This window comes from Ahaetulla prasina, chromosome 2 (genome assembly GCF_028640845.1).
Source record: "Ahaetulla prasina isolate Xishuangbanna chromosome 2, ASM2864084v1, whole genome shotgun sequence".
Lineage (NCBI taxonomy): Eukaryota > Metazoa > Chordata > Lepidosauria > Squamata > Colubridae > Ahaetulla > Ahaetulla prasina.
In genome coordinates, this window is record NC_080540.1 from 4,341,277 (window position 1) to 4,366,786 (window position 25,510).

Here is a 25,510-nt window from a genome sequence, read left to right on the forward strand (position 1 = left end):
CCGGCCCCTTCCACGGCCAAACCTTCCTAGTGGTAGTCGACGCTTTCTCTAAATGGTTGGAAATCATTCTCATGAGATCCATGACAGCCGAGGCGGTAATCGCAGCCCTGCGGCACCTATTTGCAACCCACGGGTTGCCCGACACGCTGGTATCCGATAACAGCCCGCAATTCACGGCAACCCAGTTTGAGGAATACTTGGCAGATGAGGGCATCCGACATGCCCTCTCTGCGCCTTTCCACCCTGCGTCGAATGGCCTTGCAGAGCGTTCCGTCCGGAGCGCTAAAGAGGCATTGTCCAGACTCAAGCCAGGCGACTGGCAAACAAAAATAGATTTCTTTCTGGCCGTTCAGCATAGAACCCCCAGCACTGCAACAGGCAGAAGCCCAGCCGAATTATTGATGGGACGAAAGCTCCGGTGCCCACTCGACCGTTTAAATCCCCACTACACACCAGAGGGTTACAAGGGGGAACTGGAAAAAACTAGAGAAATGGGCATAGGCGACCGAGTGTGGGCCCGCAACTATGGGGACGGCCCAAGTTGGCTAGCAGGGCAAATCATAAAAGCAACCGGTCCAAAGTCATACTTGGTTGAGTTAAAAGACAACCGAGTATGGAGGCGCCACATAGATCAAATCAGAAAAAGAATAGCCGAACAATCCGAGCTCAATGAAACAGACCCTGACCACACATTATTTGAACCCACAGCTGATTTAAACCCGGGAGAGGCGAAAGACTTATCTGAGTCCCCGGAGGTCCAGCGACGCCATCAGGTTCCCTTAGAGAACAGCAGGGACGACTCTGCAAGTAATCCAGGGCCGGAGGGCCTAGAGAAAGAGCTGGGAGGAGCAGACAGCCCCTCCGACCAGCTCAACCCACTCCCAAAAACTGAACTGCGCAGGTCCGAAAGAGTCAGGAGACGCCCAAGTTATTTACGTGACTACGTCGAAAAATAACATGTAAATAATATGTAGAGGTTGGTAAAGTGTTTTCTGGGAGGGGAGGAGTGTTATGTATCTTTAAATATTTTGGGCGGGAAACAAGCACGTTGCTGATTGGTTGAAGCCGCCGGGTGAACTGTATATAAGGAGAGGTTTTTCCCCAGTCTCTTCGCTGGGTTCACCCTATATTAAAGAGCTGTTGTCACTACCCTGGTCTCCAGCCTCGTTACTTCCCGAACATAACATAAACCACTTTAATCTAGATTGCAGAAAATATGACTTCTGCAAAAGAATCATCAGTGCTTGGAATACTTTACCTGACTCTGTGGTCTCTTCCCATAATCCTAAAAGCTTTAACCAAAAACTTTCTACTATTGACCTCACCCCATTCCTAAGAGGACCATAAGGGGCGTGCATAAGCGCACAAACGTGCCTACCATTCCTGTCCTATTGTTTTTCTTTTCTTCTTCCTATATATGTTTATATGTGTATATACTATATAATCTTTTTGTATGATGTTGTGACAAAATAAATAAATAAATAAAATAAATAAACATATGTGCTAGGCGTTGCTGACTCTAGGGGGTGATGCTCATCTCCGTTTCAAAGCCGAAGAGCCAGCGCTTCTCCGAAGACGTCTCCGTGGTCATGTGGCTGGCATGACTCAACACCAAAGGCACACGGAACGCTGTTACCTTCCCACCAAACGTGGTCCCTATTTTTTCTACTTGCATTTTTAGTGCTTTCGAAACTGCTAGGTTGGCAGAAGCTGGGACAAGTAACAGGTGCTCACCCCGTTACATTCGAACCGCTGAGATGCCGACCTTTCGATTGACAAGCTCAATGTCCTAGCCCCTGAGCCACCGTGTCCCTTTTTATATAAGCATATATATAAGCATAAGTATGTAATAACTATATTAATTGGATATAATGAAAGGAAACAGTAGGATGGGAACGGTAGGCACTTTTGTGCTCTTATGCACGCCCCTTACAGATTTATTAGGAATGAGGTGAGGTTAATAGTAGACAGCTTTGGGGATTTTGAGAACAGACCACAGAGTCAGGTAGTGTGTTCCAAGCATTAACAACTCTGTTACAGAAGTCATATTTTCTGCAATCAAGACTGAAGCGGTTAACATTAAGTTTGAATCTATTGTTTGCTCTTGTATTGTTGTGATTGAAGCTGAAGTAGTCTTTAACTGGAAGGACATTGCAATAGATGATTCTATGAGTTAAACACAGGTCCTGTCGAAGGCGGTGGAGTTCTAAGTTTTCTAAACCCAAGTTTTCAAGTCTGGTGGCATAAGGTATTTTGTTGTATTCAAAGGAGTGGAGAACTCTTCTTGCATGGGAGTAGGAGAAAGGTCCCTTTCAATGATTCTCTGCCCAAGAAACGCTTCGACGTCTCCCGAGGAGGCACTTTCTCCATCTTCTTCTCCGGGAACGGTCTGTAGAGATGGAGAAAAAACTTTCTCTGGACTCTGGAGGATCTGAACTCGCTTCCCTGAAGCACAGCCGCTCTGAAGGCTCCGCAGGGATTGGAGGAGGCCTCAAAAAGGTCCAAATCCTGTCAGAAAAGGCCAGGCGGTCAGAAGACGAGGACCAGGAGCCTCTGTTGGAAACACAACTTTGTATCTGGCGGGTCTTTCAAACTCTAGCCTGAAAGAGGAGGAAGATGGTGCTGGGGGGAGACACAGGCAGGGAAGCCACAGTCAAGAAAATGGAGAATGTTATTTCTTTAATTCAATATATACAGGTGCACCGGTCAAATTGTTGGCTTTGAGCGCCTAAGAATAATTGAAAACACCGAGTCGCAGCTTGTGACAAAGAAATTAATCCTGAAGAAAAAGAAAACCAGCTCCAAATTGGAGAAAAAGCTGAAGTGGATATTCTAGAAATTTTACCTCACAACAAGGCTCCTTGGTGGAGAAATTAAGAAGGGAAAATGGCGTCTGGTCAGGACAAAAGATAGAATTTTAAAAATGAAGGAAAGCAAATACTGAAAAAGTAGTATGAAACTTAAATACCATGAGAGACAAAAAAAAAAAAAAAACATCAAAATATGCCCCCAATGCTTAAAGGAAATCTTTTACACATGCAATTTGGGTGCTTCTTGTCCTTTTGGCTTTTTTTACTAGACGAAATTTTCATCCAGAAGCACTTTTCACGCACTCTGTATTAATAGCTTATGTGATGATTCTCATCACATTTGACAGAGTTTCCGTGCTTCTGCATTCATACTGGTTGATTCAAGTCTCATTCTACATAGTGGATACAAGTCAGATTATTTTTTTAGTGTCTTTACATCTCAGAGGAAATTCTATATATTACTTGTATCCACTATGTGGAGCGAGACTTGCAGATTTTTCATTACTCAAACTAGCTAATACCATCAGTGCTAGTCATCAGTGACACTTGTACTAATGATATTAGCTAGTTTGGGGTAATGAAACATCTGTAAGAAAACAACCAAACTGAGAGAGCATAAAGGATCCCCTCATTTCAATCCTGAATTACAAATATTCTCCTTTATTGGTCTGTATGGATCCTTTTATGAAATGTAAAGGAACAATAATAATAAGTTCAATAATTACTTCCCACACGCCACACATTTATATGGCTTTTCCCTTGTGTGGACGCTTTTCCACGAATTAAGAAGTCCGGGATTGGTAAAGTCCTTTCCACATTCATGGCTTCCCTCCTCTATGGATCCAGTTACGGGAACTAATTTGACTGCTATGAGTAAAGGCTTTTCCACACTGCATTTATATAGCTTTCCCCCTCTGTAGATCCTTTTATGTTTTGTAAAGGATCAGTTTTCACGAAAGCTCTTTCCACACTCTATGCATGCATATGGCCTCATCCCTGTGTGGATCCTTCTATGTTTCCTAAGGGCTGAATTGTCAATGAAGCTCTTTCCACAATCTATGCATTTATATGGCTTCTCCCCTGTGTACATCCTTTTATGGAAAGTAGGGGACCTGCTCTGAGAAAAGGACCTTCCACATTCCATGCATTTATATGGCTTCTCCCGTGTGGGTCCTGCTGTGGTAAGCAAGTTTGACTTCTACAAGTAAAGCCCTTTCCGCATTCCTCACATTTATATGATCTCTCCCCTGTGTGGATCTTTTTATGGCAAGTAATCACTTGCTGTGAATAAAGGTATTTCCACAGTCTTTGCATTTATGTGGCTTCTCCACTGCATGGATCCACTTATGTGAATTTAGACTATCCTTCTGAGTAAAGGTCTTTTCACACTCAGTGCATATATATGGCTTCTCCCCTGTGTGGATCCTTTTATGGCGAGTAAGTTGAGTGCTTCTTCTGAAACATTTTCCACATTCAAAACATTTATAAGGTTTCTCTTTTTTTGGATCATTTTATGAGATGTAAGGGATGTGTTTTCACAAGAAACAATGAAAGTTGAATGGTAATATTTCCCACTGATTGTGCATACCGTATATACTCGAATATAAGCCGATCCGAGTATAAGCCGAGGTCCCCAATTTTACCCCAAAAAACTGGGGTAAACTGGGGACTCGAGTATAAGCCGAGGGAGGGAAATGAGGCAGCTACCGGTCAGGGAAAGCCTCCCTCCCTCAGCCGAGAAGGCTGGCGGCTCCCCCGCCCCGCCCTCTCACTGCACCGGCAGGGCTTCCCCGCGCTAATGCAAAGCCCGCCAAGTTTGCACCATCCGGTATAATGTGAAAAAAACAAAAAAAAACACAACTCGAGTATAAGCCGTATATACTCGAGTATAAGCCGAGGGGACGTTTTTCAGCACAAAAAACGTGCTGAAAAACTCGGCTTATACTCGAGTATATACGGTATATAATCTCTTTTGTTTTGGATATGGCAGCATTGATTTATATTTAATTTGACTTTTAACTGTTTTATGGTATTCCCAGTATATTTTTTCTCTATTTCTTTTTGTCAGGCTAGGAAATGTTGCATCAGAACATCAAAGGAAGATGATCTTTTTGGTTTCCAATCATTTGACTGGTTTCTTTCATGGCTTTCTAATTCTATTTGAATTGCAGGTTTCTGTGTTCCATTGTTGGAAGAAATATCCATCTGGGTTCAGTTCCAAGTGGGGACAAAGACACTGGAAACATGGAGGCTGCTTGGAAAGATGGTTTAATGGTGGTCAGGATCACATGGCTTAAGATCCTGAACAGAAAAGGGCTGAGATCCTGTGTGCTCCCTGGCTTTATGCTTTTTCTGAGCTTTGAACTTTCTGGGGCACAGGAAGAGTATCCTGATTGGTTGTCAAACTCCCAGGTGGTCTAGGGGTCTTAGTTAACATTGTAGGTTGTCCCTCAAGCTTGCCTGAGCCTTGCCATGTGGTGAGTTTCTGTTGCTAGATGGGTTCTATTATGTTGCAGATGATGGCCCATTGACAAAGGTGGGGAGAATGAGTTTCTACCTCTGACCCATTGACAAAGGTGGGGGGAAATGAGTGAGCTTGGCTGAGGCTTTAATAGCCCATTGACAAAGGTGGGGGGAAGGAAGTTGCAGGGAGCTGCTTTGTCTTTAAAACATGTTTCTCCATTTCTCATCCAGGGAAATATATTCTGCCTTTTTAAATATTTTCTAAAATATTTCATTCTTCTAGGAGTGGGGTGGGTGCTAAATTCCTACACATCACCAAGACTGATGACTTGGAATGGTTCCTTGGAATCCCTGCTGCCTTCCTGGGGTCCCCAGTTGTTCTGGAACTCAGCTTCCCCCTGCATGGAGAGGGTGGCTGGGGAGTATGGGACCCATGATTGAATGTGGAGGGCTTCCTAGAGCAGCAAATGATGCCACTCCCCTTCTCTGCTGCAAAGCCAGCCATGATCTTAGCCCTCCAGCGGTGAAGTGACTGGTGTTCCCTTCTCATGGTGGAGGGTGCCCCCTGGAGGAATCTGCACACATCAGGATTCCCCAAAAGGGTGGAACAGAAGCCTGCTTCTTTGTGGATGGGGAGGAAAGGGATGATGGGCATGGGAGTAGGAGTAGGAGGAAAGGACCCTCTCAGAGAAAGATGGCAGCATCTCCTGAAAAAAGTTTTTTCTGTCAGAAAAACAGAGATTTCTATTTGTTTTTATTTCTTTAATTCAATATATACTGTTGTCCTTCTCATATTCATGGCTCTGGGTACCAAAGAAGAATTTGAAAGACTGAGTGGCAGCTTGTGACATCAGAAGTAATGCTAAAAAATATATATATCAAAAGAAAACCATTCCCAGAATGGAGAATAATGTCAAATTGGTGGATCTTCCAGAATTTTACCTCACAAGGCACCTTGGTGGAGAAATGAAGGGAAAATGGCACTCATCTGTGAACGGAGAAAATTTGGAATTGTAAAATGAAGGAAAATGGCGGAAAAGGAATATAAACCTCAGATACCATGAGGAAAAAACATTTTGTTACATAGGGATTAATAGGAAATCCATCTCAGGAAATGTGACTGGAAAGACTGTTTGAAGTAATTAAGGCCGCTAGAATGTTTACATTATGAATAAACAGAAAAAGTACCAATTTTGTGTTAGGCTTAAAGAACTGAAAACTCCAGTGATTTGAAGAGATTCCTCTGCATCTGGAAGTGACAAGGCAAGTGAAAAAGAGGTTTTGCTACACTTGGTAAAACAAAGAATTTAAAATGAAGGGTAAAAGCGGTTAAAAAGAATGGATTTAACTTTTTTAGCTATCCAAGTTCTAATTGCTATATAATTTTGTATGACAATCTGATTTCCACTTCTCTAATTAAAAAAAGGACACCAAAATGGAATTAGTGACTTTTTCATTAGTTTGACCCAGAACCATCCAAGAGCAACATTTCAATGAAGAGCTTCAAACCAGCTGGAACCTCTGAAATTCTGAAATTTGTCTCCCACTCAAATCCTTCCAAAAAAATTCATGTGCAATTGTTAGGGTTTTTCTGACACACAATCCAAACATACGGCACAAAGACAGCATTTCTTTTTCCCACAAAAACTCCTTTACTGTACAAATTTAAACTGTTTTAGTGTACAGAGTTAAAATTCTACTTCTTACTTACTGGATGCTAAGGAGTGGTGGGATTCAAACAATTTAACCGGTTCTCTGCCCTAATGATTTTTTCCAAAAACCAGTTTACCAAACTGCTCAGAAAGTTAACAACCGGTTCTCCCGAAGTGGTGTGAACTGGCTGAATCCCACCACTGATGTTAAGTAATACAGCCAAAAAGAATTTAATACATGCCTGGAAAGTAACCATGTCATTGATGTTTAATTAACTTTATTGAAATCAAATGTAGACATCTTAGTCCACGTACAAAGGAAATAAGGCCCTAATGTTTGAAAAAGTTTTTTGTATATGTATTTCGGAGGCTTCTCGCCATTCTGACACCTTTGTGAAAAGAATTCTTCATCCTGAAGCCCTTCACTCCATATTTATACATATGTGACAATATTCCCAGATCATGAGACTTTTCACTAAGACATTCATTCCATGCTTCTGCATTCATATTGGTTGCTTCAGGTATCAATTCTATACCGTGGATGCAAATCGGATTATTTTTTAGGTATCTTCACATCCCAGAGGAAGTTCCCATTCTCATTTCTGTCTATTTGATCAGGAGGAAGTGAAATAGTTTTTTGAAATGTTTCTTGATTTCATGTTGCTTTGGTTCTCACTTGATTTCCAAAGGTGGCCCTTCTTGCTTGATCATTTGCAATGTCAGCACACTGGGGTCACTTTCATTCTCATTCCACTGAGTATCCCTAACTTGGGATGAGACAGAAAACACAGAGAAAATTATGCGAAATTTAAAACACAAATTCTTAGTTGTTACTTTTAATTTAATATCAGAATTACTCAGTGGGAAAATGCAATATTACATTCCATCCCACTCTGTATACCAATAGAATTTGAATTCCCCTTGAATTATAGTATTGCTTCAGTTCCCAGAATCTCTGCTGCAACATTTCTAATATTTTCTGAAGACAGAGAAGTGCAGGGTCCTCTGGTAAACTGTAAACATATTAAGGAATCAGAAAAAGTGAGAAAAACAAATGACTAAGGAAGTTTAAACTATGAGAAATGATAGTAGATCCTCCCAAGACCATATATGTTCATGCAGGAAAATGGAAGACCAGCTCTTCTAGTTTTCAGCACTGCCACATGCAAAAAAGCCAGCTGATCTTTGCACGCACATGCGTGTCAGAAACCCAGAAGAGGAACGGACAACCCCACATGTGCCAGGTGACATGGCTCCACGTGCTACTTCGGGCACACGTGCGTGCCATAGGTTCGCCATCACAGCTCTGTAGCTTCAGTATACAAAGAAGGAAATACATAGACTTTACCAATTAATTCTGGAATTTACATTGATTCTCACCCAAATGGATCTGTGTATGAGAAATTAGGTCATTGCTCATCCTGAAGCTCTTTCCAAGCTCTGTATACTTGTATGGCTTCGTTCCTGTGTGAATCCTTTTATGAGAATTAAGATTACCCCTCTGAGTAAAACCTTTTCCACACTCCAGGCATTTATATGGCTTCTCCCCTGTATGAGTTCTTTTATGGGAATTAAGATGACTGCTATTAGTAAAGTCCTTTCCACACTCTGGGCATTTATATGGCTTCTCCCCTGTGTGAGTTCTTTTATGGGAATTAAGATGACTGCTATTAGTAAAGCCTTTTCCACACTCCATGCATATATACGGCCTCTCTCCTGTGTGGATCCTTGTATGTCTCATAAGCGAAGCTTTTTGACAGAACCCCCTTCCACAGTCTACACATTCATATGGCTTCTCCCCTGTGTGGATTCTTTTATGAACTGTAAGAGATCCACTTTCGCAGAAGCTCTTTCCACACTCCATACATTTATACGGCTTCTCTCCTGTGTGGATCCTTTTATGAACGGTAAGAGACCCGCTTTCACAGAAGCTCTTTCCACATTCCAGACATTTATAAGGTTTCTCTCCTGTGTGGGTCCTTTTATGGGAAGTAAGAGTACTGTGGTAGCTGAAGCCCTTTCCACACTCCATGCATTTATATGGCTTCTCTCCTGCATGGATCCTTTTGTGGGAATTAAAATGACTGCTTTGAATAAAGGTCTTTCCACACTCCATGCATTTATATGGCTTCTCCTCTGAATGAATCCAATTATGGGAAATAAGATCACTGCTGTTAGTAAATGCCCTTCCACACACTCTGCATTTATATGGCTTCTCCCCTGTGTGAATCCTTTTATGACAAGTAAGGTTACTGCTCTGAATAAAGGTCTTTCCACATTCCATGCATTTATATGGTCTTTTCCCTGCATGGATCATTTTATGGAAAGTAAAAGAACTATTTTGACTGAAGACTTTTCCACACTCCACACATTTATACGGCTTTTCCCCTGTGTGGATCCTTTTATGTCTCATAAGGGATGAATTTTCACAGAACGCCTTTCCGCACTCTGAACATTTGTATGGCTTCTCTCCCATGTGGATCTTTTTATGGGAAGTAAGATGGCTGCTATTTGTAAAGCACTTTCCACATTCCATGCATTTATATGGCTTCTCTCCTGTGTGGATCCTTTTATGGGAAGTAAGATGACTACTCTGAATAAAAGTCTTTCCACACTCCAGACATTTATACGGCTTCTCCCCTGTGTGAATTCTTTTATGGGAAGTAAAGTAACTCCTTCGACTGAAGGTGTTTCCACACTCCATACATTTATATGGCTTCTTTGCTGTGTGGATCGTTTTAGGAGAGGTAAGAGATCCAGTTCCATGAGAAGGAGTAAAAGTCCAATTGTAATTTTTTCCATTGTCTCTATATATATAATCATCTCCTTTTGTTTTGGTTGGATACTGTTCATTTACATCTAATTTACCACTGAAAGGTCTTGTACTTTTCCCAAAATCTTTGTTCTTTATTTTTCCACATTCAGCAAGAAAGTCATGCACTGGAGCATCAATAAAAGATGAACTTTCCTCGTTCCAATTATTTGACTGGCTTCTCTCATGGCTTTCTAGTTCCATCTGCACTGCAGGCTTCTCTGTTCTGTCTCCAAAGGTGTTCATTAGGAATGGTTCCCCAGAATCCTCATTTTCCTTCCCATTATTACCTTCAAGTGAAAAGAGAAATGAAAATGATAGCAAAGTTAGGGAAAAGATCAAACTATGGGAAGTGCTATGAATTTTCTTATGGAACTCTGCCAAATTCCACTATTCCAATATCTTGAATGTCAGGCTGCCTCTGGTTATATCAAGGAAAGAATACACCTTGACTTCATTTGTAAATAAAGAAAAGTACTTTTACTAGATACATCCGGACTGCAGCAGTATAAAGTTGAATCTGAGACAAAATATGGCTAACATCCAGGAAATCAGATCAAACTTTTATTACAATCACTGACCAGGATATGGGTGAGATACAACCAATTAGTAAATTATTTAAAATGCTAAACATATAAAATATGTATATACAAACAAAAATACTGGATTGAATATTAATTTATTAATTTAAATTATCTAGTAATTAATGATTATGATTATGCCATAAAAGATTTAGATAAAGGCATGGAAGGTAAACTTATCCAATTTGCAGACAACACCAAACTAGGAGGGTAGGCAACACTTTAGAAGATAGGCTCAAAAGTCAAAAGGATCTAGACAAATTTGAACACTAGTCCTGCTTCAATAAAATGCAGTTAAGTGGTGAGAAAAGTAAGGTTCTGCACTTAGGCAAGAAAAAACAAATGCGCAAATATAGAATAAGTGGCACATGGACAACAGTAACTGTGAGAAGGATTTAGGATTCCCAGGGGACCACCACTTAAATATGAACCAACAGTGTATGAGCAACAGTGTGTTGAAGCTGCCAAAAAAGCCAACACAATCCTGGGCTGCAACAACAGAGGAATAGTATCAAGATCATATGAAGTAATAGTATTTCATATGTGGGCCGTGAAAATAGGGCCGTGAAAATATTTACAGATCCCTGACATCCAGGACATAAACTGTTTCAACTCCTACCCTCAAAACGACGCTATAGAGCACTGCACACCAGAACAACTAGACACAAGAACAGTTTTTTCCCGAAGGCCATCACTCTGCTAAACAATTAATTCCCTCAACACTGTCAAACTATTTACTAAATCTGCACTACTATTAATCTTCTCATCGTTCCCATTACCAATCTCTTTCCACTTATGACTGTATGACTGTAACTTTGTTGCTGGCAGTCCTTATGATTTATATTGATATATTGACCATCATTTGTGTTGTAAATGTTGTACCTTGATGAAGGTATCTTTTCTTTTATGTACACTGAGAGCATATGCACCAAGACAAATTCCTTGTGTGTCCAATCACACTTGGCCAATAAAATTTTTTATTCTATTCTATTCTATTCTACTGCTATATATTGCTTTAGTAAGATTACACCTTGAATGTGCATCCAATTGTGGTTCCCATGATAAAAGCAACAAAGATTATTTGAGGGTTGGAGGCTAAAACGTATGATGAATTTAAAATTCAGCAGATGAGAAATGGTACAGGAAGCATCAAAGCAGACAGCCATTGACCTCTTTCCTTCCTCTGAGCAAAAGAAGGCCAGATTGTTTCCTTCTCCCTCCCAGAGGACATATATGATGAAAAATAGTTGATGCCATCTAATTACAGAATGTTTCCCAAATTCTCTGATTATAGAGTACCAAACCCTTACCAAGAGAGGCCATGTTCCTATAATTTTCCAGCATGACTTCCCAATGCAATGTTTTTTGGTGAGCATCCAGCTGAGACCACTCCTCCTCGGAGAAATGCACAGCAACCTCCTCGAAGGACAGAGGACCCTTCTGAACAAAGAAAAAGAAGAACAAAACAGTCCCAAGAGGGACTTATGTACCATTTGACTTCCCAAAGGAAAGGGAGAATACAAATCTAAGCAAATAAATTTCCCGCTCTTACTTGAGTTTCATCCGTTTCATCCGCTGTTTCAGCACTACCATAAAGACCACACATCATTCTATGTTTCACTGTGAAGAAGACAGAATTTTAAAATGCATAATTGAAGGAATAGGAAGAAGAATTCTATAGGACAAAACATATAGAAGACGAGAAAGAGAATTTCTCTGGGGAATGGAAGGACCTTAGTTTACCTTCTGAGGTGTCCTGACTTGGATCTTCCTGAAGGACCCTCCTGGAAAACAGCTCCTGAAAGGGATTTGATGGATTCCTCTTTCCCTCAGGATCTCTGATCTCCATATTGAAGGACTTAGGAGGCAAGAGAGAGGAAAAAAAGAATTAATGGGCATCAAAAAACATGAAGTAGATTCTTTTTCTCCAAACATAACTTCAAAGCCCTCAATGACATCAATAATATTGGAAAAAAAGGAACAGTTATGCCAAATATGACTTTCAAAATGGATAAGGGCTTGTAAAGCACTGTAAAACGGTATATAAGTTTAAGTGCTATTGCTATAATGGAACAATATGTACAAAAGTTAATGAAACAAATCCATGTATTATAAAAGCCAAGAAAAGTGTGGTATGGAAGGTTGAAAAATTCAAACACATACTTTAGTCCCGTGATGGCGAACCTATAGCACCTATAGCACAGGTGGCATGCAGAGCCTTCTCTGCGGGCATGCCAGCCATTGCTCTGGCTCAGCACCACCACAAATGCACATGTGCCTCACGCCAGCCAGCTGGTCTTTGGGTCTCTGCCATGCATGCGCAGGGGGCGGGTCACATGCGCGGGGATCCTCGCATTGCATTATGAGGGTTCACGTGTACGCGCAAGCCCCGCCATGCCCCGTTTTGGGCCTAGGAGTGCACGCACACGTGTGCGTGGGTGCACTTGCATTGCATTTTAGAGGTGTACGCACGCTTTGGGCACTTGGCACGAAAAAGGTTTGCCATCACTGCTTTTGATCTCTTCAAACCCCTTCTGGCCTGCCTAGATGAAGGTCTCTCACCTGCAACTCTGCCTGCTCCTTCTGCTCCCCTTCCTGGCTCAGGAAAAAGCCTTCTGCCAGGGCCACCGCCTGGGAGCTGGTCTCTGCTCCACACTCCCTCACCCAGCTCTCCATTTGTAGGGGCAAAAGGACCAGGAGCTGCTCCAGCACAATCAGGTCCAGCATCTGGGCTTTGGTGTGCTTGTCTGGTCTCAACCATCGCCTGCAAAAGTTGTGGAGTCGGCTGCAAAGTCCTCGGGGACCCTCAGCCTCCCGGTATTGGATGAAATTCCAGGGCTGAATTTCTGAAGGTAAGGTGGTTTCTTCCTCCAGGATCTTCTGCCCAGACCTTGTCCAGATCTCCCCACAGCTCCTAGGCTGAACAGCAAAAGGGCCTTTTGCAGTTCCGTGGCTTGCTAAAAGTTGTGTCTCCATCCTGTCTCTGTCCTGAAATGCAATTCCAAATGGGTCCAAAGAATCTTGTGGGTCTCCAAACGCCTTTTCATTCATAGGATCGATCCTGTATCCACCGGAATGACAGAAGAAAGAGCTTTTCAGCGCTTTTCCTCCCCAAGAGATAATTTTTGTATGCCAAGAAGTTCAAATGACTCCACTTTGTATATCTGAGATGGAAAAGAAAATGAGTTGCAAAAATTAGAAGGTGTAGATTTAACTATTGAGCAACACTCATCCGCATGAGAGTGAAATTGAGGCATTGAAATTGCCTTCCATTGAGGACCTGTATACTGCACGAATCAAGAAGAGGGCCGTGAAAATATTTACAGATCTCTCACATCTAGGACATAAACTGTTTCAACTCCTACCCTCAAAACGACGCTATAGAGCACTGCACACAACTAGACAAAAGAACAGTTTTTTCCCGAAGGCCATCACTCTGCTAAACAAATAATTCCCTCAACACTGTCAAACTATTTACTAAATCTGCACTACTATTAATCTTCTCATCGTTCCCATCACCAATCTCTTTCCACTTATGACTGTATGACTAACTTTGTTGCTGGCAATCCTTATGATTTATATTGATATATTGACCATCATTTGTGTTGTAAATGTTGTACCTTGATGAACGTATCTTTTCTTTTATGTACACTGAGAGCATATGCACCAAGACAAATTCCTTGTGTGTCCAATCACACTTGGCCAATAAAAAATTCTATTCTATTCTATTCTATTCTATTCTATTCTATTCTATTCTATTCTATTCTATTCTAGTCTAGTCTATTCTATGAGAGTGAAATATTTTGTCCGATCTGGTGTAGGATTGAAGTGAGGTTTTGTGTGCATGTGTATGACTTTCTTTCGCGGTGTGTGCATCTCTCTGCGTTGCAAAACATGGTATAAATTTCCATCAAGCACTTGCATCGCCCAATAAATCCATTGATGTATTTATTTATATTTATTTATTACTTCTTCTAGCTTCTTTTTTTAAAACCTAGATCTATATCCAGTTCTACAGAGGAATTATTGAGTCTGTCATTTGCACCTCTATAACTGTCTGGTTCGGTTCTGCAACCCAACAAGAAAAACACAGACTTCAGAGGATAATTAGAACTGCAGAAAAAATAATTGCTACCAACTTGCCTTCCATTGAGGACCTGTATACTGCACGAATCAAGAAGAGAGCCGTGAAAATATTTGCAGATCTCTCACATCTAGGACATAAACTGTTTCAACTCCTACCCTCAAAACGACGCTATAGAGCACTGCACACAACTAGACAAAAGAACAGTTTTTTCCCGAAGGCCATCACTCTGCTAAACAAATAATTCCCTCAACACTGTCAAACTATTTACTAAATCTGCACTACTATTAATCTTCTCATCGTTCCCATCACCAATCTCTTTCCACTTATGACTGTATGACTGTAACTTTGTTGCTGGCAATCCTTATGATTTATATTGATATATTGACCATCATTTGTGTTGTAAATGTTGTACCTTGATGAACGTATCTTTTCTTTTATGTACACTGAGAGCATATGCACCAAGACAAATTCCTTGTGTGTCCAATCACACTTGGCCAATAAAAAATTCTATTCTATTCTATTCTATTCTATTCTATTCTAGTCTAGTCTAGTCTAGTCTAGTCTAGTCTAGTCTAGTCTATTCTATGAGAGTGAAATATTTTGTCCGATCTGGTGTAGGATTGAAGTGAGGTTTTGTGTGCATGTGTATGACTTTCTTTCGCGGTGTGTGCATCTCTCTGCGTTGCAAAACATGGTATAAATTTCCATCAAGCACTTGCATCGCCCAATAAATCCATTGATGTATTTATTTATATTTATTTATTACTTCTTCTAGCTTCTTTTTTTAAAACCTAGATCTATATCCAGTTCTACAGAGGAATTATTGAGTCTGTCATTTGCACCTCTATAACTGTCTGGTTCGGTTCTGCAACCCAACAAGAAAAACACAGACTTCAGAGGATAATTAGAACTGCAGAAAAAATAATTGCTACCAACTTGCCTTCCATTGAGGACCTGTATACTGCACGAATCAAGAAGAGAGCCGTGAAAATATTTGCAGATCCCTCGCATCCTGGACATAAACTGTTTCAACTCCTACCCTCAAAACGACGCTATAGAGCACTGCACACCAGAACAACTAGACACAAGAACAGTTTTTTCCCGAAGGCCATCACTCTGCTAAACAAATAATTCCCTCAACACTGTCAGACTATTTACTGAATCTGCACTATTAATCGTTTCATCGTTCCCATCACCAATCTCTTTCCACTTATGACTGTATGACTATAACTTGTTGCTGGCAATCCTTATGATTTATATTGATATATTGATCATCAATTGTGTTGTAAATGTTGTACCTTGATGAACGTATCTTTTCTTTTATGTACACTGAGAGCATATGCACCAAGACAAATTCCTTGTGTGTCCAATCACACTTGGCCAATAAAAATTCTATTCTATTCTATTCTATTTACCTCCACAACCTGCCAAACCCCAAAAAAGGTGAACAAACCATGAAAAATCAATTCACACCCAACGATAAGGTCAAGAGATGGAACCTGGCTGAAGATGCCCCCTTTCCCTTCTACACGGTGTCCTTCTCCCTCTGACACGCAGCAGATTCACCCAAGTGGCTCATCCCAGCGCAGGGCCGAGGTCCCCCCACCCAGCAGGGGCCGGGAAGGAGGCAGGTGGAGAGGCCGCCCCGCTTCCCTCCCCCTCCGGAGACAGGATGGGGCCATCGGGGAGCCTGGTGCGAATCCTGCCTCCTCCTCTCCTGCTGGGTCTCCGCAAAGCCGACCCTCCTCTCCCCCCCACTCGGGCTCTTCCTCTGACACGAGGCGGGAAGGGAGCCCCGGATCCCCGCCGCCTTCCAGGCATCCCCGCTTCCCCCTGCATGGAGAGGGCGGCTGGGGAGCATGGGACCCGGGGTTGAAGTCGGAGGAGGAGGGCGAGGGTCTCTCCCTCCTCTGCCTCCCTTTGCCCGGGAAGAGCCCTCAACTCACCCGGGACACATCTGGATCTCCCCCCCGCCAGACTGTCCCGCAGCCTCTCCACCTCCTGCGGACCCCCAGGGGTTAAGGAGAGCGAGTGCGGAGTCCTAGAGCGGCCAGCGTTTGTGACGTCACGCCTCCTCTGAAAACCCAACCGACGTTCGCCCTTCAGAGGCCCAATGGGGGAAGCTCCCGGTGTTCCCTTCTCGTTAGCAGAGGGCGCCCTCTGGAGGATTCTGGGCGAAGTGCCAGGATTCCCCCTCCCCCTGGCCACGAAAGGCGGGAAAGAGGCGCGCACCATGAGGGGAGGGAAAGGACAAGGATGATGGGCAGGGGAGTAGGAGGAAAGGGATTTCTCATTGGTAGCCTGTCTGAGAAAGGTGGCAACGTCTCTTGAGGGAGGAAAGATTTTCGGATTAGGAAAATAAAGAGATTTTTTTTTTTTTTTTTAAAAAAAAGGGAAATAAGTTTTTTTTAAAAAAAAACAAAGGAAAATAAGAGATTTCTATCGATTTTTATTTCCTTAGTTCAAAATATACAGCTGTCTTCGAATTCTCGGTTCTGGGTGCCGAAGAGTAATTGGCAAAACCAAACGGTTGCCTGAAACAAGGAAAATAACGCTGGGGGGGGGGGGGAAGAAAAAGAAATATCGAAAGAAAATCAGTTCCAGAATGAAGAAAAAAACTGAGACTTGTGGATGTCCCAGAAATTTTACCTCAGAAAAGAGGCTCTCTGGTAGAGAAACGAAGAGAGAGAAAAATGGCGTCTCCTCTTTGACAGGAAAAAAGCGAAATGAAGAAAGGGAAAAATAGTGGAAATGGAATTTAAAACTCAAATCTCATAAGAGGGGAAAAAATATGTTTTAAGTAGGGTACTGGTGGGCTGTATGTTAAAATAAAGCCAGGTCAGGACACACACTTGAAAGTAAATCAGGAAGCCTGTAATTGTGGAGTCTGTCTGGCAAGAACAAAGAATGCTTGTCTACAGGAAATATGCATGTATAAACCTTGTAACAATTCTGGGTAGTTAGAAAACTGATAAAAGTCACAAGAGTTAGACAACTTGCAGGCCTCATCTAAAAATTAGGAATTGTGATGGCCAGCAGTCAATAAAATGTATATTAGATCAGAGGTTTCCGACCTTGGCAACTTTAAGCCTGGCGGACTTCAACTCCCAGAAAGCTGGCTGGGGAATTCTGGGAGTTGAAGTCCGCCAGGCTTAAAGTTGCCAAGGTTGGAGACCTCTGTATCAGATAACTCCTGGGGCATTCATTAGCCAAGGTTTAGGAATAGGGACAGCTAGAGATCAAATTGTAGAATTATTACTAAAATGTTTATTAGATGATATTTCTCATCTTGTCCCACCTTCTCTTAGTGAAAATGTATAAAGCTTGCTTAAGGTCCTCTTCTTCGGCCGTTTCTGACAGGATTTGGCCTCTTTTGAGCTGCTGATACAGTTCTACAGAGGAATTATTGAGTCTGTCATTTGCACCTCTATAACTGTCTTGTTTGGTTCTGCAACCCAACAAGAAAGACACAGACTTCAGAGGATAATTAGAACTGCGGAAAAAATAATTGCTACCAGCCTGCCTTCCATTGAGGACCTGTATATTGCACGAATCAAGAAGAGGGCCGTGAAAATATTTGCAGATCCCTGACATCCAGGACATAAACTGTTTCAACTCCTACCCTCAAAACGACGCTATAGAGCACTGCACACCAGAACAACTAGACACAAGAACAGTTTTTTCCCCGAAGGCCATCACTCTGCTAAACAAATAATTCCCTCAACAATGTCAAACTATTTACTGAATCTGCACTACTATTAATCTTCTCATAGTTCCCATCACCAATCTCTTTCCACTTATGACTGTATGACTGTAACTTTGTTGCTGGCAATTCTTATGATTTATATTGATATATTGACCATCAATTGTGTTGTAAATGTTATACCTTGATGAAGGTATATTTTCTTTTATGTACACTGAGAGCATATGCACCAAAGACAAATTCCTTGTGTGTCCAATCACACTTGGCCAATAAAATATTCTATTCTATTCTATTCTATTCTATTCTATTCTATTCTATTGAGGCCTTCTCCAATCTCTGCGGAGCCTTCAGGACGGCTGTTCATGAGGGAAGCGAGTTCAGATCCTCCAGAGATATTTTTCTGCATCTTCACAGATGTTCCTGAACACGAAGGAGAGGAAGATGGAGATGCGGCCGCCTTTCTCAGAGAGGGAGTCATTGTCAGTGGGCTTTCTTCTACTCCCATGCCCATGATCCCTGCCCTCCGACAGCCAAGATGCATTTTCCTCCCCCTCCCCCACCTCCATTCAGTCCCCTTTCCAGCCCTTGCAGGGTCTCCTGGCATTGCCAGGAAAATCCACCAGGGGTCACCCTCTGCCAAAAAAAGGGAACACCAAGGGCTTCCCCATTGGGTCACTGGAGGGCGAAAGTCACGGTCGGCTTTCCAGAGGAGGCGGTACGGGAGTGACGTCACAAACGCTTTCCGCTCTAGGACAGTGCACTCGCTCTCCTTAACCCTTGTGACTCCGCAGGAGGCGGAGAGGGTGCGGGAGAGTCTGGAGGAGGGAGATCCAGACGTGCCCCGGGTGAGTTGGGGGCTCTTCCCGGGCAAAGGGAGGCGGAGGAGGGAGAGACCCGCGCCCGGCCCTCCTCCGGCTTCAACTCCGGGTCCCATGCTCCCCAGCCGCCCTCTCCATGCTGGGAGGAAAGCGGAGCTCCAAAGCAGCAGCAGCAGAAGAAGAACCGGGGATCCCAGGAAAGCGGCGGAGATCCAGAGATCCTTTACCGTGTCCGGGGAAGAGCCGAGTGGGGGGAGAGGAGGGTCGGCCTTGCGGAGGCCCAGCAGGAGAGGAGAGAAGCCGAGCGAGGAGGAGGCAGGATTCGCACCAGGCTCCCCAAGGGCCCGATCCTGTCTCCGGAGGGGGAGAGAAGCGGGGCGGCCTCTCCAGCTGCTTCCTTCCCGGCCCTGCTGGGTGGGTGGGGGGACCTTGGCCCTTCGCTTGGATGGCCCGCTTGGAGCTCCGGATTGTGTGAACCTGCCTGAGTGTCAGAGGGAACCCTCGGCTCTTCTCCAAAGGGCATCCTCAGCTAGGGTCGTTTCCTGCCATTTTATTGGATGTGAATTGAACTTTCATGGTTTGTTCACCTTTTTTGGGGTTTGACAGGTTGTGGAGGTAAATATAGATCTAGGTTTTAAAAAGGAAGCCCTTTCTTGTAAGGAAAAATAGTGCACCCACACTTACACAAATACACACGTATGTGCATGAAACAGGACCTGCTGAATGCCACTGCGATCCTATTCCAGGTTACAAAAATACCTTCTTCCACAGGGACGACTGCTGCTTCATTGTTAAAATTCTCAACTTTCTACTTCTTGGGATTTTTTTCTTTGCATCTCAGGTGCAGGAAATTTTGGTAAAATTATCTCCTGGGGGGAAAAAGAGCTGAATGGCCGCCTGTGATCATTCCGGTGACTGTAGGATCGGCCCTATCGCTGAAAAGGCATTTGGAGCGCCACAACATCCCTTGAACCCAATTGGAATTACGTTAGAGGACAGAGACAAAATGGAGACACAACTTTTAGCAAGTGAGAGAACTGGAAAAGGCTCTTCTGCTATTGGGTTTGGGACCTGTGGGGAGATCTGGGCAAGAACTGGGCAGATCATCCCGGAGGAGGAAACCACCATCTCTTCAAAAATTCAGCCCTGCAACTTCAGGAGCCTCCAATACCAGGAGGCTGAGGGTCCCCGAGGACTTTGCAGCCGACTCCACAATTTTTGTAGGCAATGGCTGAGACCAGAAAAGCACACCAAAGCCCAGATGCTGGACCTGGTGGTTCTGGAGCAGCTCCTGGCTCTTCTGCCCTCAGAGATGGAGGGCTGGGTGCGGGAATGTGGAGCAGAGACGAGCCCCCAGGCGGTGGCCCTGGCTGAAGGTTTCCTCTTGAGCCAGGCGGAGGAGCAAAAGGAGCAGGTCGAGTTGCAGGTGAGATATTTTAGGGTGCCCAGAAGGGAATAAAGAATGTATTTTAATGCTTCACCCCTCCCTCCCAGATGTCTCTGGCATTCAGACTACTTGGAGACATTTTACTAATTATTTTTTTTAATCTACTTTTATTTTATTTAAAAAAAGTTAAAATATAAAACACCATTTAAAAACAAACATTAAAAAGAAAAAAGTACATTAAAAAGACTAACACATAATATATATATATACACATACTGTCCTTCCTAGTTGAATGCTGATTTATCTATTATACCAATATTAGTATCTTAGGCGTTCTCCTGGACGATCAGCTGTCCTTAGAAGAACATTTGACGGTCATCGCCAGGGGAGCTTTTTATCAGGTCCGCCTGATTCGCCAGTTTATCAGGTCCGCCTGATTCTTGACCGGGATCACGGTCACTCATGCCCTTGTCACTTCCCGCCTGGACTACTGCAATGCTCTCTACATGGGGCTCCCCTTGAAGAGCACCAGGGGGCTCCGACTGGTCCAGAATGCGGCTGCATGGGTAATAGAAGGGGCACCGCGATGCTCCCATATAACACCGCTCCTGCGCAGCCTGCACTGGTTGCCGGTGGTCTTCCGGGTGCAATTCAAGGTACTGGTCATCACCTTTAAAGCACTCCATGGCACAGGACTGGGTTACCTTCGGGACCGCCTACTGCCACCTATAGCCTCCCATCGACCTGTGCGCTCCCATAGGGAGGGCCTCCTCAGGATACCGTCAGTCAAACAATGTTGACTGGCGGCCCCCATGGGGAGGGCCTTTTCTGTGGGGGCTCCAGCCCTATGGAACGAGCTGCCTCCGGGGCTGCGTCAACTTCCCGACTTTCGGTCTTTTAAACGCGAGCTCAAGACTTTTTTATTCCACCGTGCAGGGCTAGCTTGAGGGAATTTTAAGAGGGGTTTTAGGATTGTTTATTTTATTGTTAATTTTAAATTTGGCCAGTTTATAATTAGTTTTAATATGTTTTTAAGCTTATTTATGTATTAGTTATTTTTATTTGGCTGTTCACTTCCCTGAGTCCTTCGGGAGAAGGGCTGTATAAAAATCTAATTAAATAAATTAAATAAATAAATAATATCAATATTTTACTAATTCTTGTAGGACATTGTTCCAATAACTTCTCCCTCAGCCTCACTGATGGATATTGGGATCTTTGATATTGTGTTAATAGAACAAGAATCCACTTTATGTTGTTTAATCTCAGTTAATTCTTCTTTTCTCCTTCCTCCTATTTCAAGTCTTTCTCTGTGGAGATCAGAGATCCTGAGGGAAGGAGGAATCCATCAAATCCCCATCAGGACCTGGTTTTCAGGAGGAATCCTCAGGAAGACCCAAGTCAGGTTACCTCAAAAGGTAATGAAAGTCAAAAAGATCCCTGCTATCTTATCTTCTTTTTGTCTTCTCTTCTGTAGAATATCTACTCCCTTTTTATTAATTGTCCATTTTAATATCTGTCTTCCTCACAGAGAAACATAGAATGAAATTTTCTGATCTTTATGGTGGAGCTGAAACAGTAGTTGAACCGCCAACTGAAGTAAGAGCAGAAAAACAATTTATTAAATTTGCATTCTCCCTTCCCTTTAGGAAGTCATACTGGTGTATACAGCAGTGTCTCCTTCCATTATTCTCTCTTGTTTGGGCTTGGATATTTTCTTATTCTTGAGCATAGAAGGTTCAAGCTGACACCATAAGCTAGAAAGAATTCACCCCCCCATCCCCCAGTTTCCTACTGGAAGCACAGGAAAGATTGGAGTCAGTTGTAGATAGGGTTTCCAAGACCCATCTGAAAGTGTCTCTGGACCATCAAAATATTTTGACAAGATATAGATGGATGGAAACAGCAATTAATCGATCGATCGATCGATGATATAGATAGATAATAGATAGCTCCAGAAGGAAAGTGGTGTTTCTTTCACTGAATGGCCTGAATGTGTACCAGAATCAATGAAATTGATAAAACCTGCCCAAAATATTTCTTCTGTCACTGCCTTTTGGCTCTGTCCTCTCTCCCAACCCTACTTTAGAATCTTACCAAGCAAATAGTGCATAGCTTTGCTTTGGGAACTTGTCAGCAACGGGACAGATGCTGCATATTCTCTTGGACCTATTCTGTTTTTCCCCCTGTTCAGGAGGGTCTTGTGTCCTTTGAGGAGGTGGCTGTGTATTTCTCCGAGGAGGAGTGGTCTGAGTTGGCTCCTGACCAAAAAATGCTCCATTCGGAAGTCATGCTGGAAAATCACAGGAACGTGGCCTCTTTGGGTAAGAATGTGCCAGAAATGTTATCAGAATAAAAACAATACAAATTTTGAAGAGGAGATAAAGAAGATAGAGTAATGTGATTAATGAATAAGAAAAAATATATGATAAAATTAAAAAAACACAGGAACATGGCGCCTCTGGGTGTTGCTTCTCCCCAATATAGTGTTTAGGAAGACATTGTTACAGAGGTGGGTTTCAGCAAGTTCTGACCAGTTCTGGAGAACCGTTAGCAGAAATTTTGAGTAGTTCAGAGAACCGGTAATAAAAATTCTGACTGGCCCCATCCTCATCTATTCTCTGCCTCCCAAGTCCCAGCTGTTTGGGAGGAAATGGGGATTTTGCAGTAACCTTCCCCTCGAGTGGGGAGGAAATTAAGATTTTACAGTATCCTTCCCCTGCCATTCCCACCAAGCCACACCCACCAAGTCATGCCAAGCCCACCAAGCCACACCCACAGAACTGGTAGTAAAACATTTTGAAACCCACCAGTGATTCTGTAGTTAGATGCCATCAGCTACTTCTTTATTTTTCTGATTTTATTAAAAATATCAGAATAAGAACAATGCAAATACTGAAGCAGAAATAAAGAAGATAAACTAATGTGAATAAGAAAAAAAATCAAGAAAAAAGGGAAAAGGAAAAACAAAAGAAAAAATATGAAAAAGTAATAAAGCTTCCAATCATCTTCATAGCAGTTACAAATGCAATTATATTATAGCCTTTATCACTTAAGGCATGGGTGTCCAAACTTGGCAACTTTAAAGACTTGTGGACTTCAACTCCCAGAATTTGCTGGCTGAGGAATTCTGGCAGTTGAAGTCCACAAATCTTAAAGTTGCCAAGTTTGAACATCCCTGCCTTAAGGTTACATCATCGTTTCCTTTCCAAAATTTATCCTTCGTATTCTTCAAACCCATAAATCACAAACTGAGGTGTAGTTTTTTTCCCAGCAAAAAGCCCATCAGGGGTTTTCACTCACTAATAAATGTAGATGTTATCCTTTCTCAGATCAAAGAACTCGATTTAGCCGTCTCTGTTAATTCTGTCATCTTCAACCATTCCTTCATTGTAATTTTTTCAGAGTCCTTCCATCTTTATGAATATAATAGCATTGCTGCAGTTACCATAATTAACACTCTTCTGTTTTCTACCATGTTTCCCTGAAAATAAGACCCTGTCTTACATTTTTCTGAACCCTGAAATAAGCCCTTGGCCTTATTGCCATTTGCTCAAAAGCCTGATTGAGCTTATTATCAAGTGATGTCTTATTTTGGGGGAAACGGTAGCTGTCAGTTTCTTAGTACCAATATACTGTTCTAATTTCAGTTCAATATTGATCTTTAAAATTCTTTACATCAGAAGAGGGAGAAGAAAGGAGTAGGGAGGAAGGAGAAAAGAATGTAGATAAGAGAAGGGGAGGATGGTCGTGGAAAGTAGAAGAAGGTAGAGAAGGGAAGAGAGTTAAAGGAAGGGGGTGGTGACCGGGCAGGTCCGATTAATTGTATATGATGGTACACTAAATATTTTATTGGATATGAATGTTAAAAAATTTTTATAAAAAAAAAAATCTTTACATCAATCCCAAATTTTCTAGCTTTCCAGATTATTACATAATGTAAATTTCACTCCTTTCAACCATATATTTTCCTAGTGTTAACATTTGTATGTTATGACAAAACCTCTTTGCCCATTTTATCCTATATTTTAACCTGTTTATAGGTTTTAGCGATTACATCAGAGGTGAAATTCAGCAGGTTCTGACAAATTCTGGAGAACCAGTAGCGAAAATTTTGAGTAGTTCAGAGAACCGGCAAATACCACCTCTGACTGGCCCCAGAGTGGGGAAGGAATAGAGATTTTGCAATATCCTTCCCCCAGGAGTGGGGAGGGAATGGGGGTTTTGCAGTATCCTTCCCATTGACTGGGGTAGGATTGGAGATTTTGCAGTATCCTTCCCCTGCCACGCCCACCAAGCCAAGCCCACAGAACCGGTAGTAAAATTAAATTCCACCAGTGGATTACATGTTCATCCTTTCTTCACAATTATGATTCAAATTCTCTCTTATGTTGTTGAATACCATAGGTACTTTTATCTATCTTGAATTTTTCTGATGATAATATGAAAACAACTGACAACTACATCCTTCTGATGTCAGTTGCTCTCTTGATTTCATTTGGTATTCTCCTTGTTCAAGTTCTAACAGTTCTTGCCATATTGTCTATTTGTGTTGTGTCTGCGCCCCCTGAGCCAGGCCCCCTGCCAGAAAGTGACTTGGAAAGTGAGGGGGAAGGGCCATCAGGACTTACCTCGGGAGCACTGGCTTCCCTGGCTCAGCTCCAGGAGCCAGAGGCAGGCCAGGTGGAGGAGATAACGAGGCCTCCGTCCCCTGACTCTTCCCCCCCCAGGCCACGCCTCCAGACCCAGCTGATGGCAAATCAGGCCTGGCTGGACCCTAGGTTTCGTAGGCAGGAGAAGCGGGAACAACAGAAGCAGGGGTGGGGCAGGCCTAGGAAGTGCTGAGTCATGGAGCCACACCCCACAGGATATAAAAGCAGCAAGGGCTGCTATGCCTCTTCGTAGCAGGCAAATCAACTGCTTGACTAGAGCTGAAGTACTGTTTGTTGACTCATCGGCATCAAGGGAGATAACAGACACTTGGCAGACGCTCGCTAGTTTGCTGCCAGAGCTGATAGTGCCGGCTAATTAAGTCATCGCTCGGACGGAGGCGAGGGGGACAGAACAATTTGTCTTTGCCTATTGTACCTCTTCTGTAAAATGTTTCTTGTGCCTAGAGCCATCAAGATGGTTTCGGACAGAATCTGGGTTTGCATCTGTTCCATATTCTCAAATTTTCTAACATCATGGTTTTTAA

The 25,510-nt window shown here is 42.8% G+C and overlaps 2 protein-coding genes across 5 annotated transcripts in view; one reads left to right on the plus strand and one right to left on the minus strand.

The window, feature by feature from the left end:
• LOC131192837 (zinc finger protein 208-like) overlaps positions 1-16,557 on the minus strand; it is a 38,027-nt gene extending 21,470 nt beyond the window's left edge. The window contains 7 exon segments of the mRNA XM_058172390.1: positions 3,702-3,974; positions 8,390-10,027; positions 11,629-11,758; positions 11,871-11,938; positions 12,062-12,176; positions 12,881-13,482; positions 16,352-16,557. Coding sequence (XP_058028373.1) covers positions 3,702-3,974; positions 8,390-10,027; positions 11,629-11,758; positions 11,871-11,938; positions 12,062-12,176; positions 12,881-13,369 — 2,713 coding nt within the window. The 5' untranslated portion in view covers positions 13,370-13,482; positions 16,352-16,557.
• A 2,285-nt stretch (positions 16,558-18,842) lies between these two features.
• Positions 18,843-25,510, plus strand: part of LOC131192666 (zinc finger protein 93-like) — an 83,365-nt gene continuing 76,697 nt past the window's right edge. For 2 of the 4 annotated variants that reach the window (XR_009153771.1, XR_009153770.1), the window contains exons 1-4: positions 18,891-20,352; positions 21,617-21,731; positions 21,845-21,912; positions 22,508-22,637. Coding sequence is in view for 2 of the 4 variants with exons in the window: in XM_058172032.1 (XP_058028015.1) it covers positions 19,816-20,352; positions 21,617-21,731; positions 21,845-21,912; positions 22,508-22,637 (850 nt within the window). In the remaining 2 variants the exon portion in view is untranslated. Of the gene's footprint in view, positions 20,353-21,616; positions 21,732-21,844; positions 21,913-22,507; positions 22,638-25,510 lie in introns of all 4 variants that reach the window. The other 2 variants (XM_058172032.1, XM_058172033.1) reach the window with 2 other exon arrangements.